Source organism: Lepus europaeus, chromosome 12 (assembly GCF_033115175.1).
Source record: "Lepus europaeus isolate LE1 chromosome 12, mLepTim1.pri, whole genome shotgun sequence".
In the NCBI taxonomy this organism is placed as follows: domain Eukaryota; kingdom Metazoa; phylum Chordata; class Mammalia; order Lagomorpha; family Leporidae; genus Lepus; species Lepus europaeus.
The window spans coordinates 40516778-40532543 of NC_084838.1; the positions used below are offsets into that span (position 1 = coordinate 40516778).

A 15766-nucleotide genomic window follows, 5' to 3' on the forward strand; every position below is an offset into this window, starting at 1 on the left:
GCTGGTTGCTGGGTTCGCAAATATGAGCTGGCGCAGCTGTTAAATATGTCCAAAAGGGCACCTGCCCTCTCTTGGCTAGTTACAGGATGCCGGTAGGTAAAAGAAGGCAATCTGAAAGGTACATACTGTGGTTCCAACTATATGACATTCTGGAAAAAGCAAAACTATGGAGGCAGTAAAAAGGTCAGTGGATGCCAAGGACTAGAGTAAAGAGGAATGAATAGACAACAGGATTTTAAGGGCAGTGAAATTGCTCTGTGTGACACTCAAATAGTAGATACATATCATTATATGTTGAAATCCATAGAGTGTACAACACTAAGAGTGAACCCTAAAATAGACTATAGACTTTGGATGACAATCATGTGTCAATGTAAGTTCATTAATAGGGAAGGGATTATACAGAGAATCTATGCCTTCCACTGGGAACCCCTAAAACTGCTCTAAAAGTAAAGATTAGGGGCTGATATTTGGTGTAACGACTTAGGTCACCACTTGGGATGCCCTCATCCTGTATCAGAGTGCCTGATTTGAATCCTGTCTCTGGTCCAGTTTCCTGCTAATGTGTATCCTGGGAGGCAGCCGATGATGGCTGAAGTATTTGAGTCCCTGCCACCTATGTGGGAGACAAAGATGGAGTTCCAGGCTCCTTACTTTGTCCTGGCCCAGTCAAACCTGTTGTAAACATTTGAGAAGTGAGCATGCAGATGGAAGATCCTCTCTCCCCTGTTCTCCCTCCTCTTTTTCCCTCTCCCTCACCTCAAATAAAAGGAAAAGCAATTTTATAAACTTAATACAAATTATTTTTAAGGCACAGTAGTATCAGTTATCTTTTGCTATGTAGCAAACTACCCTAAATTTAGTGGCTTCAATTACTTGGGACCAACATTGTGGTGCAACGGGTTAAGCTGTCACTTAAAACACTGGCATTCTGTATTGGAGTGCCTATTTGAGTCCCAGCTGCTCCACTTTCAATCAGCTCCCTGCTAATGTGCCTGGGAAAGCAGAAGATGGCCAAAGTGCTTCTGCCCCTATCTCCCGCATGGGAGACGTGGATGCAGTTTCAGACACCGGCTGTGGCCCTGCCCGGCCCTAGCTAGTATGGCTATTTGGAAAATGGATGGAAAATCTCTCTTTCTCTCTCACTCACTCTGCCTTTCAAATAAATAAATTTCTAAAAATTACCATTTCATTGCTCAAAGTTCTTTGAGTCCTATATTTGGACTAGGTATAGGTAGTTTTTCTGTTTTCTCCTGGAATCACTCATGTGACTGCAGTCATCTAGTAGTGCCACTGAGACTGGATTGCCTCAAATGGTTTCTCTCACATGTCTGGCTTTTGTGATGACTGTTGGCTGAACTTCTTCACATGACAGAAGAATTCTAAGAAAGCAGTAAAAACTGCAAGGGTTCTTAAGGCATGGAAGTCACACAGTGTCATTTCTGCTATATGCTGTTGGCCAGAACAAATCACAGGCTAGCCTAGACACACTGGGAGGAGAAATAGACTCCACCTCTTGATACAAGGACTGCAAAGAATTTATGGCCTTTTTTTTTTTTTTTTAATCTGCCAGAAATAGAAAAGGTCAGGATAAATTTTGAACATGTTACCCATTCCCTTTGGCCTTTTCTGTAACCGTTTCCTCCAACAGTTATTCAGGGTTCTTTGATTATCTTTATGACTCGGTCCTCAACTCTTTCTCCTAGAGACTAGACAAAATATAAGTTAAAATGAAAACAGGGGCCCGTTGTGTGGTGTAGCAAGTAAAGTCACCACCTGCAATGCCCACATCCCCTATGGGCACTGGTTCCTGTCTTGGCTGCTCCAGTTCCTGTCCAGCTCCCTGCTAATAATGGCCTGAGGAAAGCAGCAGAAGATGGCTCAAGAATTTTGGGCCCCTGCCACCCAGACTCAGATGAAGCTCCTGGTTTTGGCCTGGCCCAGTGCTGGCCATTGCAGCTGTCTGGGAAGTGAACCAGCAGATGGAAGATCTCTGTCTCTGTAACTTTCAAAATAGATCTTTAAAAAAGAAAACAGAAAAGTTTTACCAATAGTTATCTAATTGAATTTTGAAAACTGTGAATTATACCATAATTTTTTAGAGATTTATTTTATTTATTTGAAAGAGTTACAGAGAGAGAGGTCTTCCATCTGGTTCACTCTCCAGATAGCCACAACGGCCAGAGCTGCACTGATCAGGAGCCAGGAGCTTCTTCTGGGTCTCCCATGTGGGTACAGGGGCCCAAGAACTTGGGCCATCTTTTACTGCTATCCCAGGCCATAGCAGAGAGATGGATCAGAAGAGGAGCTAGAACCTGTGCCCATATGGGACGCCGGCGCCTCAGGCCAGGGTTTTAACTCGCTGCGCCACAGCGCTGGCCCCTATATAGTAATTTTTAAAAAGAGAATGTCACAGGGCTGGGGCTGTGGCGCAGTAGGTTAAGCCCAGCTGCTCTGCTTCTGATCCAGCTCTCTGCTAATGGCCTGAGAAAGCAGTGGAAGATGGCCTAAGCAATTGGGCCCCTGCACTCATGTGGGAAACCTGGAAGAAGCTCCTGACTTTGGATTGGCCCAGCTCCAGCTGTTGTGGCCATTTGGGGAGTGAACCAGTGGACAGACGACCTCTCCCTCTCTCTTGCTCTCCCGCTGTCTGTAACTCCACCTCTCAAATAAATAAATGTTTTTTAAAAAAAGTCATTTGCTGAAATATTCTCATAAATTTGATTAATAGTGTTATGGAGCATTCAGAGTCCTGATTTTTTTTTTTCATTTTCAGTTCTCTTTATATACAGAAAATCAGTTTAGTATATATAAAGATTTCAACAGTTTGCCCTCACATAGCAACACAAAGTGAAAAAATACTGTTGGAGTACTAGTTATAGCATTAAATAACAGTGTACAGCACATTAATGACAGAGATCCTACATGATATTTTTTTTAAAAAATTGATTAATTTTCTATGTAATTTCCAATTTAACACCAAGTTGGTTTTTTTTTTCATTTTCAATTATCTTTATATACAGAAGATTGATTCAGTATATGCTAAGTAAAGATTTCATCAGTTTGCACCCACACATAAACACAAAGTGTAAAAATACTGTTTCAGTACTAGCTATATCATTACTTCACATTGGACAACACATTAAGGACAGATCCCACATGAGATGTAAGTACACAGTGACCCCTGTTGCTGACTTAACAATTTGACACTCCTGTTCATGGCATCAGTAATCTCCCTAGGCTCTAGTCATGAGTTGCCGAGGCTATGGAAGCCTTTAGGGTTCGCCGACTTCGATCTTATTCTGACAGGGTTATAGTCAAAGTGGAAGTTCTCTCCTCCCTTCAAAGAAAGGTACCTCCTACCTTGATGGCCCCGTTCTTTCCACTGGGATCACTCAGAGTCCTGATTTTAATCACTAGATCAAGATTATGTTACTACCATATAATTTATTAAAAATTAAAATTTTTAAGCATTTTAATGTATACTCATTTTTAAATATTGATGCTATTAAATCCCTAGATAAATTATTTGATTCATATTCTGTACATGTAGTCATTGATGACCACCTTTTAAAGTGATCTGAAATTCTGAATTAGTTGGTACTGAATTGATGGTTTTACTTCTGCTTAACTAACTTTTGCCAGTACTCAGCAGATACAAATGCAGTTTCCTCTGAGTTATATTAGTTTATAATCCTTCGTGGTCTGCTATTTAATTCTGCTTTCTATTCTGAAAGAGTTCTTAGCCTTTGTTCATTAATCATGGGAAACAGTTGTGCGACATGCCTTGACATTAAGTTGAATATCTAAAATTAGTCCTGGTACAATCAGTGTTTGAGAACAAGGTTTCAGTAGTTTGTGGCATGTGTTTAAATAGACTTTGCAAGGTTGGAAGAACTCCCTAGAAAAAAGTAAGTGTTATGCGTATTTCTGTGTACCTATGTATATAATTGAAAGTCTCTTTTTGTTAAGCAGATGAGCCAAGTACATTTTACTACAAAAATCTTCATATGTATAAAGTTCTTAGGTGCTATGGTGTTTAGTCAGTCATTTCAGAGGAAAAATATGTTTATTGAAAACTTGATATTAAATGTTTTTCTGCATGTTTTATGGTTTTCATTGTTCTAAAAATAATTATTTATACTCCATTTCAAATAAATTATTCTTTTTTCTCTTTGCAGAGTTTACAGAAACCTGTTCACAAGAATGGCATCCTGGTTATATGAATGTCTTTGTGAAGCTGAACTTTCACAGTATTATCCTCATTTTACTGCCCTTGGCCTTCAGAAAATAGATGAATTAGCCAAGATTACAATGAAAGACTACTCCAAATTGGGAGTCCATGACATGAATGACCGCAAACGTCTCTTCCAACTTATCAAAATCATTAAGATTATGCAGGAAGAAGATAAAGCAGTCAGTAGCCCAAAGCATTCTCTTCAGACAAACAGCCTATGTACCAAGCCTTGCAAACTCGGATCTGGCCCTCGAAGACAACTGAATTTTGATTCTCCTACTAACAACAAAAGTAGAACTGCCAGCAATGTTGGGTTTGAAATGTGCCATTTATCAAATTTCTCTACAATTGAACAGAAGCCTACTCACTTAAAAGTTCTGGAACACATGCTACCAGATGATTCCCAGTACTGTACAAAAACAAGAATTCTGAATGCCACAGCTGCTGATTCCTATGTGCAAACAGAAATTAACACTTCATTCTTTTCATCAAACCACTTTTCTCCAGTACTGGGAAATTGTGATATTCCCATTATTCAAAGAATCTCTCAAGATTCAGGATATAATTATGGAATTCCTCATTCCTGTATCAGGTAATAATTTTATCTTTTTTTTTTGCGGGGTGGGGGAGGGTAGAGAAGGTAGCCTCAGGCAAGGTTAGACCTGTCCTTCAAGACCAGAGAGTGCAACTCTTTATTTACATTACTGTAAAATATAAATAATGTAGCATAAAAATGATAATGAACAGCTTTTGCATCAATAATAGAATGCCTGGATGGGGAAAAATTAGGTATTGAAACTTTCCAGATGGGGGAAAGATGATACTGTTCATGTACTTCAGACAGCTGCTGTTTGCCAGATCTTTTACTCCTATAGCAGATCTATTTCTATTATTTATTGTAGTGTAACCTGATACATCTAGTGCATCCATGAAAGTAAAATATTTAAGTGATGTTCAACAATGAAAAAAGATACACAATCTTCAGGATTTTTTTAAGGCTCTCAGATCCAATTAAACCAACCAGAAGACTTCAAGTTTAAAAAACAAAGAGGTGTAGTTGAATTAAGTAGGTCTTTGGAGCAACTTACCTGTGTACGTTGTGATATGATCCTGATTTGAGGTGCTTTCTATAATTCCACCCCTGAGAAACATTTTTGAAATTACAAAGAGTAAGAAACTTTTGATGAAGACTAGCGTTTGAGAATCAGGGTGACTGTAAGTAATTTTTACCTAGTGCTCCGAGTTAGAATTTGAAATAAGTTCTCTAAGAAGTGAAGTATCAAGTAAGCTGTGCTAGTAACAATGGTATAATAGGAAATATGTTCTTTTAAAAAAACTGTATTGCTGGGTGTTGGTTTTTGTTTTTGTTTTGACAAGTAGAGATATAGACAGAGAGAAAGGTTTTACTTCCGCTGGTTCACTCCCAAAATGGCCACCATGGCTGGTGCTGTGCCGATCCGAAGCCAGGAGCCAGGTGCTTCTTCCTGGTCTCCCATGCAGGTGTGGGAGCCCAAGCACTTGGGTCATCCTCCACTGCCCTCCCAGGCCACAGCAGAGAGCTGGACTGGAAGAGGAGCAGCCGGGACTAGAACCCAGTGCCCATATGGGATTCCAGCGCCACAGGCAGAAGATTAACCAAGTGAACCATGGCGCTGGCCCTGCTGGTTTTATTTTAAAAGTTATGTATGTGAGTTTTGGGGAAATAAAATTTACTTTTAAGCTGTATTTTCTTTATAATAAGGTAAAATATTTAGATTTGGTGCTGCATTGCTAAGGTTCCCTAGGATTTTATAACCAATCCTTTTACTCCAAAAAAATAGAAGACTCAATCTTAAAGGTAAAAATACCTTTAGTAATTTGACATGTTTCTGGAAACTTTTTGTTTGGTCTAGTGGAACACAGACTATTTAGTACTGTTTTCTTTTAATTCTGAGAGAACTAGACTGTCTCATGACTGAAAATGATTGTTGCTGTCTTATTGATTAGCTCATGGTGAAAGAGCAAATATTTTCTCAACTACTACAGTCTTTTATTGAACAATACAAAATCTAAATTGAAATTATTTATAAATAAAAATCTCTTTATGTTAACCACCATCAAGTATAGAATGGATATTTCAGTTTAAATATTGTCATTTTGTTTATTGACAAAAATTAAATACCAGCTCTGCTAGGCTCAATTCTAGATAGAAAGATAATTAGAATATCTGGAAGCTCTTGTATTCTTGGGGGATCAGGTGAGGAGGATGACAGACATGAACAACCATATGGTGAGATAAGTGCTGTTACAGACTTTTTTTTTTTTTTTTAGATTGATTTATTTGAGAGGCAGAATTACAGAGAGAGGGAGAGACAGATCCTCCATATGCTGGTTCACTCCCAAATGGCCACAATGGCCAGAGCTGGGCCTATCCAAAGCCAGAAGTCAGGAGCTTCTTTTGGTCTCCCACACAAGAGAAGAGGCCCAAGCAATTGGGGCATCCTCCACTGCTCTCCCAGGCCATCAGCAGTGATGCCAGATTGGAAGTGGAGCAGCCAGGACTCGAACAGGCACCCATATGGGATGCCAGTGCTACAGGCAGAGGCTTAACCTACTACGCCACAGTGCCAGCACTTCTTACAGACATTTAGACATGACAAAGCCAGAGTGAAGGCTGTCCAATTGTGCTTTCTTACATTGTGTATTCTCTTACTCTTTCCAGTTTAAAAATCAGAGAGATGAAGGTAAGAAAGGACATTTTCCCTAGTAATCTTCAATAATGCCCTCTCACCCAGACCCCAAGTAGGAGTCAGGATTTTGGAACCATGCAAAATCCCCTTACCAGCTTAAGGCTTGCTATTAAGGAATCATCCTACCCAAAGCAATTCTCTTTGGCTATCTTAAAGCAGGTTTTTACTTTTTAGTTATTCTAAAAGTTCAAAATAAATTGGCCTCAGAATTTTAATAAAGTATAACACATTTATAGAAATGGTTGTCCTGACTTATTTAAAAGCTTGAATAGACTTAACTCCAGCTGTCTTAACTCTGCTTGTCAGACAGATATAATATACTTATAAATAAGATTAAGCATTAAAGCTGGCTCCTTTTAAGAACAGAACATGCATTCCTTCTTGCCCTTTGAACTTAAAGCTACAGACCTTTTTGTCATTAAGTTGACTCATCCTAAGGTCCCTGTACATTTTCAGAAGACTTAGGGGCAAGTGTTTGGTCTAGTGGTTAAAATGCCAGCCAGGATACCTGTGTCCCGTTTGGGAGTATTTTTGTTCTACTCCCAGCTTTGGCTCCCTATACCAGTTTCCTTCTAATGCCAATCCTGGGAGGCAGCAGGTGATGACTCAAGTAGCTGGGTTCCTGCTACCCATGTGGGAGACCTGGATTTTGTTCCTGGCTGCTGGCATAGGCCTTCTTGTGAGCATTTGGGGAGTAAACCAACAGATCTGTCGCTGTGCTCTGTTTCTCTACCTCTCATTTAAAAAGGGTTGTGATGGAGAACCTAAATATTTTTTGTGCTCTTGAATTGACTTCATGTGATTAGGTTATTAATGCTCAGCAACTAGCGATTTTATCACAAGAACCCTTTTTTAAATGATGCAAAGTGGGTTAGGCTGCTGCTTGCTACACTGGCATCCCACACTGAAATGCTGGTTCGAGTCCCAGGTGCTCTGCTTCCAGTCCAGCTTCCTGATAATGTGTTTGGGAAGGCAGCAGAATATGGTACAAATATTTGGGTCTCTGTCACCCTAGTGGGAGACCAGTATGGAGTTCTTGGCTCCTAGTTTTGGCCTGGTCCGAACCTGACTGTGGCAGTCATTTTGGGGGAATGAACCACGGATGGAAGATCTTTCTGTCTTTCCATCTCTCATCATTTCTGCCTTTCAAATAAATAATTTTTTTCTTTCTTTTTTTCTTTTTCTTTCTTTCTTTCTTTTTTTTTTTTTGACAGGCAGAGTTAGAGAATGAGAGAGAAATAAAGGTCTTCCTTTTCCGTTGGTTCACCCCCAAAATGGCTGCTACAGCTGGCACGCTGCGCCAATCTGAAGCCAGGAGCCAGGTGCTTCCTCCTGGTCTCCCATGTGGGTGCAGGGCCCAAGCACTTGAGCCATCCTCCACTGCCCTCCCGGGCCACAGCAGAGAGCTGGACTGGAAGAGGAGCAGCCGGGACTAGAACTGGCGCCCATATGAGATTCTGGTACCGCAGGCGGAGGATTAACCAAGTGAGCCACGGCACCGGCCCCTAAAAGTAATATTTTGTATTAGAAATTTTATTTGCTATTTTTTTACTGACTTATTTCCTGGAAAGAAATAATATTCCAATCACTTGGAGGGCTCAGAAAATCAGAATTGATATAAAACAATTATAGAGAATAATAGCTTGTGCCAGATCTATTATAAAAGGCTCTTTAAGGGCTTTCAGTCAAATTCTATAATGTAAAAGAGGGAGCAGTTTGTTTTGCCAAAGCATTCTTAGTACATGGACCAAAGACATCGATCCTGGTAAAACACTTGTTTTCAAGTTACCTAGTTTTAGAGGTCTGCCTGCCTGCCTGCCTGCCTGCCTGCCTTCTTTCCTCCCTTCCTTCCTTCTTTCCTCTCCCTTCCTCCCTCCCTTCCTCCCTTCCTTTTATTTGAAAGAGGTACAGAGAAGTAGAGGTCTTGCATCCACTGGTTCACTGCACAAGTGGGCACAATGGCTGGAGATGACCCAATTTGAAGCCAGGAGCTTCTTCTGGATCTCCCATGTGGGTACAGGGGCCCAAGGATTTGGGCCGTCCACCACTGTTTTCCCAGATGCCTTAGCAGGGAGCTGGATAGGAAGTAGAGCAGCCAGGACTCAAACTGGCACCTATATGGGATGCCAGCACTGCAGGCCAGGGTTTTAGCCCACTGCACAATGCCAGCCCCTAGAGGCATTTCTAATAAAATGATCAGTTCTTAGATAGACTACCATTAGGTTCAGCAAGTGAACTTGATGAACTTTGTATCCATAACCCAAGGAACATTGCTGCAAATGTTGGATGTTAATGTTGAGTAGTTAAATGAAGCCAGTGAAAGCACACATCTGAGTAGAAGTTTGAATTAGTGGTAAACAAGACCAGTCATAAAATTATTCTGGAAAGGAGCCAGCACTGTGGCACAGTGAGTTAAACCATATATATATATAACAGGGCACAAGAAAGAGGAAGTAGGGAAACATTCAGAGGGAGAGAATATATCTGAGAGGAACACTAGAAAAAGTACATTGACACCTACCACATACTTCAAGGAATTTAGTAAACTCAGGATAAAAAAGAAATTAGACTAATGGTCAAGGAAGTAAATGTAAAAAAATAATTGCTTCAAAGGCAACAAGAGGCATGGGTTTGGGTTTTGTAAAAGTCTCAGATGGTAGCAGCATATTGCATTATATTTTGGGAATTAACCAGCCTGAATTTTGTGAATATAAAGTGCATTCACCATCAGCAAACTGTATCTGGAAGCCAAAACAATTCTTGAGGGAATTTTTGTTCATTTCTTGGGTGTTTTGTTTTGCGGAGCAACCAATGGGTTAGGGATGGAGATAGGAGTGATCAGGAGGATTTAGCTAATGAAAGAACTTTCTAGAGCAGAAATTTGGCCTGGCGATTAAGGTTCCCACATCCCATATTGGAGTCCCTGGGTTCAAGTCTCGGTTTGAATCTATGCGACTCCTGATTCCAGCTTTCTACTAATGAGCATTCTGTGAAGGCAGTAGGTGATAACTCAAAACTTGAGTCCCTACTGCCCATGTGGAAGACCTGAATTGGGTTCCCAGCTCTCAGCTTCACCCTTGCTTAGCCCCAGCAATTGCAGACATTTGGGAAGTAAACCAACAAATGAGATCTCACTCCCCCCCCCCACTCTCCCCCTTCATTCTGCCTCTCAAATAATTAACTGAATGAGTATATTGTTAAATAATTTTTTCAATGGTGACACTTTAAATATATCTTTTATTTATTTTTTTCACTATTTTAAAGGCAGAGAGAGGTCTTTCATCCATTGATTCATTCCACAAATGCTTGCAACAACCAGGGCTGGGCCAGGCTGAAGCCAGGAGCCCTGAACACAATCCAGGTATTTTATATGGGTGGTAGGTACCCAAGTACCTGAGCCTTTTCTTGCCACCTCCCCAGATGACCATTAGTAGGAAGCTTGGATGGGTGGTAGAGCCCAGACTGGAACCAGGCACTCCAGTCAGGGATGTGGACATCCCAAGCAGCATCTTAACTGCTGAACCAACTGCTTACCCCATATGTAACTTATAAAAATATATCATGTCCAGGGCTGAGTATTGTGCAGTAGTTTAAGCCACCAATTAGGATGCCCAATCCAGTACTCTGCCTCTGATTTAGCTTCTTGCTAATGCATCCTCATAGGCAGTGAATGATGGGTCAAGTATTTATGCCCCAGCTACCCATGGGGAAGATCCAGATGGAGTTCTGGATTCTTGGCTTCAGCCTGTCATAGCCGTGGCTGTTGCAGGCATTTCAGGAATGAATCAGCAGATGGAATATCTTTCAGTCTTTTTGTCTCTCTGTGTCACTTTGCCTTTCAAGTAAATGAAAATAAGTAAATATTAAACAATATTATGTACAGTATTACAATAAAATGTACTGATACTTTGTCCTCTCAAGTAGCCTTACCTTGTTAATAAAAATTAAAGCTTGTTTATAAACATACCAGACACAACGCCTCAGAAAAAGAGAATCCTTGGACTGAGATGGAGAAAATCAGAGTTTGTGTTCGCAAACGCCCTCTGGGCATAAGGGAAGTACGTCGTGGAGAAATTAATATTATTACTGTAGAAGACAAAGAAACTCTGCTTGTGCATGAGAAGAAAGAAGCAGTTGACCTCACACAGTATATTCTGCAGGTAAGATATTTTGTTTTTGTGTTTGGAGCAAGTATGTCAATTTTTTGCCTTTTGTTTGAATAATAGCATACAAATTCTAAAATTTGGTTTCTGGTTTGAGTGACATTCATTCACGGTGTGACATTGCATTAAATCATTGGCATCTTGGGTCTTCATTCTTTAAAGATATGGTGCAGTAGGAGATACTGAAACATAAATCCTCTGCTTTCGTGCAATGAAGCTGTGTCATAATTTACTTAACACACTTTGTTAATTTATTATACATATTCAGCAAAAGGAGAAATGAGAGCATAGAAAGAATTTAAAATATGAAGTGGTTGTCACAAGACCAGTCACTGAGCATATGCCCCAGAATGACTACAGAATGATCTCCATTCTTGCCTGCATCTCACAATATAAATTTCTTACTGTGCTGAGTACACATCTTGAGTTTAATGATGGATAGTATATTTTTGTAACGAGCTCCAGATTGCCAGCCAATTGCTTATTTTAATTCCCAGCTGTCTTGCCTTAGACTTAACTGGTAGAAATTGGGCTCTGATAAGGTAATTATGTATAAGGTAGATTACAACAGGTAAATATAATTAAGGAATATGATTCCATATCTAACATAAGAGTTTAAATAAAACACTTAGCTCAAACACATAATGTTCATTAACTGCTAGAGTGATCATGAAGAATCCAGTGAAAGGAACTTTAAACTTATCCAAGCTGGTAAGTATACTTGCAATAACTCTTCAGCCTCATAAGGAAGCAGAAAATTCCACAGTTCATAATTTAGGTACTCCAAAATTGTGAATAATCTAAGAGGATAGGTAACCCACCTGATGTTAAGATTCAGGAGTTTCTCTTAACTCAGAATCTACCTCCCTCAACATTGAAACTATGTTCTCTCCCCGATTCACCACCTCATTATATTACCTCAAAATGCAATGACTGGTGGGAAAAAAGTGGTGAGTAATATGGTATCCTAGCAGTTCACCTTAGTCAGCTGAAATCTTACTCTACTGGAATAAATCCTTTAAGACTGAAGTCAAGTTTTTAAACACTTTCCCCCTCTTTCAAACTCACATTGTTCTTTTTGTCTTTGGTTACCAAAATTCTGTTTCACAGTGACATTCCAGGTAATCCACTGAATCTTTCTATGGGTGTTAAATTACTAGACCACTGTAAAACCAACCCAGTCACTTTAACAGCTTTATTGATTGCTGATCAATGCACACTCTATTAGGTCTCAGTGGGAGGTATTTATTTTGAAGATGGTCTAAATGACCAATTAGTTGTAATGCTATCTAGTTCCATGGCTACTTAAAGCCATAGGATTGGCTATATCCAATCACTGGCTATCTAAGGCTTCTTAATGATGCTTCTGTCACAGTAATTCCCTCAAGGAGACAACATCTTATCTTTTGTATTTTTCCATTATCTCCAAACACAATATCCTTACTACTTTGTCATTAACATTGATCAATACTTATTGACTACCCATAGTTTCCATGGCATTTTCTCTGCTGTTTGAACTTTGGACCTTTGCTCTCATAGGTCAAAGTCCTTACCTGTCAATGCTATAATAAAAAAAGTGGGAAGACTAATTTTCCCATTTTCCTTTCTCAAAGAGAAAGAATAAAAGAAAGGTTGGTAGCAAATGTGGTGCTAAACAAATATTGATTCTAGATTCTTTGGGTTTTATTTTTAAACTTATTCAAGAATTAAAACAATAGGTTTGTGTGCCTAATTAAATACCCTATCTTTTCAGATCTTTTTACTTGGTAACATGTAATATGCTATCCTATTTAATCCTTAAACTTTATAATACTAGCATAAGTAAAAAATAAGAGAACAACTATTTCATTTCAAGTTTAAAAAAATATATGTAAAGAAAAAAGACTGTGTTGAAATATACTGAAAAATTGGGGCCGGCACTGTGGCTCACTTGGTTAATCCTCCGCCTGCAGCGCCGGCATCCCATATGGGCTCCAGGTTCTAGTCCCGGTTGCTCCTCTTCCAGTCCAGCTCTCTGCTGTGGCCCAGGAGGGCAGTGGAGGATGGCCCAAGTGCTTGGGCCCCTGCACCCGCATGGGAGACCAGGAAAAAGCACCTGGCTCCTAGCTTCAGATCGATGCAGTGCCAGCCACTGAGGCCATTTGGAGAGTGAATCAACAGAAGGAAGACCTTTCTCTCTCTCTCTCACTGTCTATAACTCTACCTGTCAAATAAATTAAAAAATATATAAAAAATGCAAAAATAAAATAAAAAGATAAACACCCCTTTTATTAAAAAAAAAAAAAAAGAAAGAAAAAGTAAAAGAAATATACTGAAAAATTGCCAGTGCCACCATAGCTCAATAGGCTAATCCTCTGCCTGCGGTGCCGGCACCCTGGGTTCTACTCCCGGTCGGGGCGCCGGATTCTGTCCCGGTTGCCCCTCTTCCAGTCCAGCTCTCTGCTATGGCCCAGGAGTACAGTGGAGGATGGCCCAAGTGCTTGGGCCCTGCACCCGCATGGGAGACCAGGAGAAGCACCTGGTTCCTGCCTTCAGATCAGCGTGGTGCGCCGGCTGCAGCCGCCATTGGGGTGTGAACCAATGGAAAAGGAAGACCTTTCTCTCTGTCTCTCTCTCTCTCTCTCTCTCTCTCTCTCTCACTCTCTCTCACTGTCCACTCTGCCTGTCAAAAAAAAAAAAAAGAAATATACTGAAAAATTAACAGTGATTATCTCTGGGTAGAAAGGTTTACAGGTGGGGCTGGCATTGCGCAGCAGGTTAAGCCACCACCTGCAATGCTGGAATCCCATATGACCACCAATTCAAGTCCTGGCTGTTGTACTTCCAGTCCAGCTCCCTGCTAATGTGCCTGCGAAAGCAACAGAAAATAGCCTAAGTATTTGGGCTCCTGCTACCCATATGGGGGACTCAGATGGAGTTCCTAGCTCCTGGCTTTGGCCTGGCCATTGCAGTCATTTGGGGAGTGAACCAGTAGATGGAAGCTTGTTCTTGGCTCACACTCTCTCTCTCCCCCTATAACTCTGCCTTCCAATAAACAAATTAATCTTTAAAAAAAAAAAAAGAAAGGTTTATAGGTAATTTGTTCTCTATGTTAGCCTTCTGTATTTTTAATATTTTCAACAATCAACTGAGTTCTTAAAAGTAAAAACTTGGATGCTGACATACCATGGTGGGTTAAGCCGCTTCTTGCAATGCCAACATCCCACATCAGAGCTCTGGTTTGAGTTCCATCTGCTCTGCTTCTGATGCAGCTCCCTACTAGTGTGCCTACAAAGGCAGCAGACAATGGCCCAAGTACTTGGGCCCCTGCCACCCACATGGGAAACTCAAATAGAGTTCCTGGCTCCTGGCTTCATCCTGGCCCAGTGTCAGCCATTGTGGCCATTTGAAGAATGAACCAGCAGACAGAAGATCCCCTCTCTCTCACACACACACACACACACACACAAACAAACACACACACTCTCTCTCTCTCTCTCTCTACCTTTCAAATAAAAAAAGCTAAAGACTTTTGAATAGGATAAATTCACTTATTTTAAGATTAAAAAGTACTAAAAAATAAAAATAAATTTATACACAAAAAGTAAAATCAAAAGATACAAAAGGATATATGGTAAAAAATGTACTTCTAATCCTATTTCTTCCTTGAAAGCATAGCTATTCCAAGTGTATTTTCCAGATATATTCTAGAAACACATATATAGTATTTTTATCACCTGAAACAAAACTTAATTTAAAAATAAGCTGTCAAAGTTTGACCATATCAAGATTAAACTGAAGTTCAAAGTAGGTGCTACTCTAGCTTCATTTCATGTAACCAAATGAAAGTGTATATGATGCAGAGGACATTATGAATTATATATATGTATTAACTACATCGATCTTTCATGTTTACACATCGCTCAGGGAAGATGTTTACAGAAGCGCTGGAAAAACCAATATCTAAATCCTGTTGGAAGGAAAGATACTAATTCCTTTAGTCAGTAAATGTTAAAGTTATTTATGAGCATTTATAGGAGAGAGAGAAGTGCCATATAATCCTTTTTGGTTGTTGTTAAAAAGATTATTATTTATTTGAAAGGCAGAGCTACAGAGAGGCAGAGAGAGGGGTCTTCCATCTGTTGTCACTCCCCAAATGGCCGCAACAGCCAGAGCTGGACTGATCTGAAGCCAGGAGCCAAGAGCTTCCTCCGTGTCTCCCATGTGGGTGCAAAGGCCCAAGGACTTAGGCCATCTTCTACTGCTTTCCCAGGCCATAGCAGAGAGCTGGATTGGAAGTGGTGTAGCCAGGACTCAAACTGGTGCCCATATGGGACGCTGGCTTTACCCACTACACCACAGTGCCTGCTCCAAAGTATATACTCCTTGAAGTAATAATAAGGAATAAAACCAAAATTCATTCTGACATTTACTTCTGTTTTTATTTTCTTGAGAAATGTTAAATATATGTATGCCTACAGAAATCTGTAGACAACTTTTTTGCTTTTGATCTCATGTTTAACTATAAAAATCTATGGTGATATTTGAGCAATAAATTTACTTTCTTGCTTAGAAGCCAGATGTAGTTCTACATAAATCATGTTTATTAAAGCCAGACTTAACAAATATATTTAACTCTTTCTTATTGACCTTTTTTA

The 15766-nt window shown here is 40.0% G+C and overlaps 1 protein-coding gene across 2 annotated transcripts in view; it reads left to right on the top strand.

Moving 5' to 3' along the window:
- KIF24 (kinesin family member 24) overlaps positions 1-15766 on the top strand; it is an 80268-nt gene that overhangs the window by 20779 nt on the left and 43723 nt on the right. For both annotated transcript variants that reach the window (XM_062208051.1, XM_062208052.1), the window contains exons 2-3: positions 4182-4829; positions 10937-11126. In XM_062208051.1, the coding sequence (XP_062064035.1) occupies positions 4207-4829; positions 10937-11126 (813 nt within the window). In that variant the 5' untranslated portion in view covers positions 4182-4206. The remainder of the gene's footprint in view (positions 1-4181; positions 4830-10936; positions 11127-15766) is intronic.